Below are 4,816 nucleotides of genomic sequence, written 5' to 3' on the forward strand. Positions count from 1 at the left end.
AGCCAAAACAACTAATAAGACAAAAAACCTCCAAATTTCAAAACTGAGCAGAAGGTCTGTTAAAAACTTGGAGCTGGTTTTATTTAGGCCAATTATTCCTGGGTATGGGACCTGCTCTGCTGTGTGTTTGAGATAGTCAGTGAAACTACATTGGAGAAAAGTGTTTCCCCTTTGTCATAGTGTATCTAGTGTAGATAGCTTCTGGTTTAGGGGTAGTAGCCTGTGTCCACTACCTCTCTCAGTGTCACGGCCCCATACGGCTTGAAGGATGACATATTGCAATAGTTTCTGTAAGTTCATATTTATATCAGTTCTTTATTAATCTAGAAGACACTGTTTCCTTGGAGTCTTCTCTTAAAAATTTTCCACTTTCTTTTTCCACAGAGTGCTCTGAAACTTGTAGGATGGCATTGGTGAAATACAATGTATTTAGGACAAGGTACTTCAAAGTCCCTCATTCTGCACATTAATAAATATCACTTTTAAATTGCATGCATCACTTATCAAAATATTTCAAATTTATTATCATCTGACATTATATGTAGTAAATATATGAAATTTACATCAAAGTCCAGGCTATTGTAAGGAATTTTTTCAAACAAGATTTTACTGCAATTATTATATAGATCTTTTGATTATACTTCTTAATATCTGGGTCATTATTATAATATTTATTTCTTTATCATTACTACAGAGTATCACATTGCTTATAAAAATGACACTGGTGAAAAACTGGACAGATGTGACACAGTTCATTCTGCTGGGACTCACTGATGATCCAGGCTTGCAGCTTCCCCTCTTCATCATCTTCCTCCTCATCTACATCACAACCCTGGTAGGGAACCTGGGGATGATTCTGCTGATTCTCTTGGACTCTCGGCTCCACACCCCCATGTACTTTTTTCTTGGTAACTTGTCCCTGGTGGACATTTGTTACTCTTCAGCTGTCACTCCTAAAGTCATAGCTGGGCTGCTAATCGGAGACAAGATCATATCGTACAATGATTGTGCTGCTCAGATGTTCTTTTTTGCAGCCTTTGCTACTGTTGAAAATTACCTGTTGGCCTCAATGGCGTATGATCGCCATGCAGCAGTGTGTAAACCCCTACACTATACCACCACAATGACTCCAAATGTGTGTATGAGTCTGATCATAGGGTGCTATGCTCTTAGTTTCCTGAATGTCTCAGTTTACCTTGGAGATATATTCAGCCTTTCTTTCTGTAAGTCTAATGTGGTCCATCATTTTTTCTGTGATATGCCAGCAATCATGGCTCTCTCCTGCTCTGATAAACATGTTAATGAGCTAGTACTTATTTATCTAGCCAGTTTCAATATCTTCATTGCTTTCATAATGATATTAGTATCTTACATTATAATTTTTATCACAATCTTAAACATGCGCTCAGGAGCAGGATTTCAGAAGGCTCTTTCCACCTGTCTTTCCCACTTAACTGCTGTTTTTATTTTCTATGGAACTATAATCTTCATGTATTTGCAGCCCAGCTCTAGACATGCGATGGACAGTGACAAAATTGTATCTGTCTTCTACACAATGGTCATTCCCATGCTAAACCCTTTAGTTTACAGCATGAGGAACAAAGAGGTCAAGAGTGCATTCATGAAAGTGGTTCTGAAAGAAAAATAATCACTTTAAATATTTTGTGATGTAATATTAAAACTCTTATGACATCTTCTGTATATAGTAGTTCACATTTTAAGATTATTCTGGCTCAAGATCTGAGTGCATATTCTTGCCTCTGCATATCATTTTGTCCTTGAAATGGAGGAACATTTAGAAGTAAAATATCAGAATAAATTTTTTGAGGTTTTTATTTGATTTTTTTTCAGAATGTTTTCACCATTATTGATATATTAAATTATTTTATTTTAATTTTCTTTTTCTGGTATCTTGTGATAGTTATTCATCATTTTCATCCTGACTGAATTTTTTTTAGTACTCGTTGAAGTACACCTCTGTGGATTTTCACTTTGGTGCAACTATGTTTGTTGTACTTTGTTTCACCAGCTTGAAGAGTCTCTTGAATATAATCAGCTTATTTTGTCCTTTATACTAAGATATTACTATGGACTATGTATTGGGAGAATTTACCATTAACGTTGTCTATCCCTAGGATTATGCTTATTTGAATTTTTTATTGTTACCTTCTTAATTTCTATATTTGTTTTCTCTTTTTCTGAAGTTTGTTTTGTCAGTATGTATATATTCATTAATTTACAATTTTGCTGTTATCTAACATACTGATATGTAGGCTATTTAGAATATTCTGTTATAGAGACAACTGTGGCTCTGGACTTTACTCAGAATTATAAATGTCAGATCATTTGATAAATGGTCTCAGATAATAAGTGAAGAATATATTACCTCCACAAGCCTAAAAGGAGAAATAGGTGTTGTGAATCTTTTTGTTTTATAAGAAAGGCCTAATGAAACAATTTATCTCTATCTTAGAAGAGCTGTGTCAACATGTCCCATACTATTGTATTTCAAGAACATTCATTGAGATAGAAACTACTTGATTTATCTTGATTAGGCTTTTGATAAACTGTCCTTATATGCTTTACTTGTAAGTCTACTGATGTTTCTACATCTTGATCACTAAGTTGATTTAACAAGATATTCTTGATATAGTTAGAGGGTTTGTATAAAATTTTGTACATGGGAAAAGTCTTAAATTCCCTGAGACATACTGACCCCAGCCTAAATGTGATACTGCAGCTAAACAGAATACTGTGGGGATACTTCCAAGAGAAATCAAAATAATTTCACATAGTGTTCATTGAAAAATATGAAAAAATTATTTGTTATGAATATATCTATAAACTAAGTATCAAAAGTATATTGATTTCCAGAGCTCACACAGTAGCTCTAATTTAAGTCAACAGTTGATTAAGCAAACAGTAATTCTCTGTTAAATTCCAAGAGTGATTGCATTTATACAAAGGCTTAGAAGATGATCTAAATAGTACCCAGCAAGATTGCATATCCATTCATCTTTTAGTATCGCACTTGCGACTAACTTTTGCAAACTTCTAAATTTATTTTGCCTTATTAGTTACTAGGTAAAGGCAGTTCTAGTGACTTCTCCTAGGCCTTTACTACAATTTTCTAATAACTATTGAAAGTCCATTTGTACAAGTTAATTGTGCTATCTGTTAAGTGCAACCTTTCAGAATATGGACTCTGGAACATAGAAAATTACCATAGGATCAGTTGGTGTCAGTCTGAGTTCATCTAAGCAGGAAAACCCAGGACAATTTTACCATTGTCACACACCCTCTATAAAAGTTACACTTAACTGGTGAAACACAATGAAAATTTTATTCTAAATTAGTCTCAATTGAGAGAAGCGACCAGTAATTTGTCCAAATTTATGTTATCTCTTTTATTTATTTCACAAATACCATAAAAATTTTGCAAGAGTTCTAGGAAAATGGCTCCTAAAATATTTTTGACAGTGTATATGAGCCTCAGGCATATACAGTGCTCCCATAATTCTGTAAGGAATATATACTATTGCACTGTATGATTCGTATCTATGCTGCTCACTTGACCTAGAATGTTTTATAATAGTCTTCTAATAAAAGTGTAGTAAGACTTCCTTCCCATTTGGTTTCAGGGACATCATGTTCTGCTAGTCAATGTTATAGTAGTTCACATGCCAAACATACTATTCTGACTACTACTTTTAATAATCTCTCAATTATGGAAATTTTACTCATTCTATTATTTGAAGTGAAGGTTTGTATCTGATCTCTATCATGTAAAAAATGGATCAATTTCAAAATTTTTACTTTTCTTTATTGTCTTCAACTATCAATTATATTTTGAACATCAAAGAAGTATAATAACAGAGCTTATAAATTTTCTTTTATTTAAAATATTTTATAGAATATACTAACCTCCCTCAATACCCCCCAGTCTCTCCTCACCTCCCCTTCCATCAAAATCCACACCCTTTGTGTCTTTGAGGAATAATGTAATAATAATAATAATAATAATAATAATAATAATAATAAATACCTTAAGATACACCCCATAGACCCAAAAAAGTTAAACAAAAAGGAAGGCCCAAAAAAGGATGCTTGAATTCCACTTAGAAGGGGGAACAAAATAGTCATGGGAGGCCGAGGGAGGGAGAATGGGAGACAGGAGGGAAAGGAGAACAGAGAGACAGGATCAGGTATAGAGAGAGACAAGAGAAAGGCCCAGAGGACAAGGAGTATGAACGGAAATATGCAGCTGCCAGGTGGTGAGGTTTGGGAGGAAACTCTAGGAAGTCACAGAGACCTGGGATTGGGGGCCTCGGAGGAGTGAATGTGGGTGTCCTTAGGTGAAATGCCTAACAGTGAGGACATGTAACCTGAAGAGGCTACCTTCTATAGCCAAGCAGGGCTCCCATTCAATGGATAAGAGCATCAACCTACCCATAAAACTTTCAACCCAAAATTCGTGTCTAGAAATTACAAGGACAAAGATGCAACAGAGAGTCAAGGAATGGCCAGCCAATAACTGGCCCAACTTGAAAGTCATCCCATGGACAGTCACCAGTTTTTGACACTATTAATAGTACTCTGTTATGTTTGTAGACAGGAGTCTAGCATAGCTGTCCTCTAAGAGGCTGTACTCAACAGCTGACTAAGACTAATACCCACCATCAAACATTGGAGAGAGTTTGGGGACACTGTAGAAATATTAAGAGAAGGATTGAAGGCCCTGTAGGGGATGGCAACCCCACAGGAATACCAACAGTGTCTTCTAATCTGGAGCTCCCAGAGACTGAGCTACCAATAA

At 35.2% G+C, this 4,816-nt stretch overlaps 1 protein-coding gene across 1 annotated transcript; it reads left to right on the forward strand.

The window, feature by feature from the left end:
* The first annotated feature begins 715 nt into the window (after nt 1–715).
* On the forward strand, nt 716–1,648 carry LOC116101083 (olfactory receptor 5B3-like). The gene has a single exon (XM_031384770.1). It carries the CDS (start codon nt 716–718, stop codon nt 1,646–1,648), a length of 933 nt encoding a protein of 310 aa, XP_031240630.1.
* Nucleotides 1,649–4,816: the final 3,168 nt, after the last annotated feature.

The sequence above is a fragment of the Mastomys coucha genome, unplaced genomic scaffold (genome assembly GCF_008632895.1).
Source record: "Mastomys coucha isolate ucsf_1 unplaced genomic scaffold, UCSF_Mcou_1 pScaffold21, whole genome shotgun sequence".
Taxonomy (NCBI): domain Eukaryota; kingdom Metazoa; phylum Chordata; class Mammalia; order Rodentia; family Muridae; genus Mastomys; species Mastomys coucha.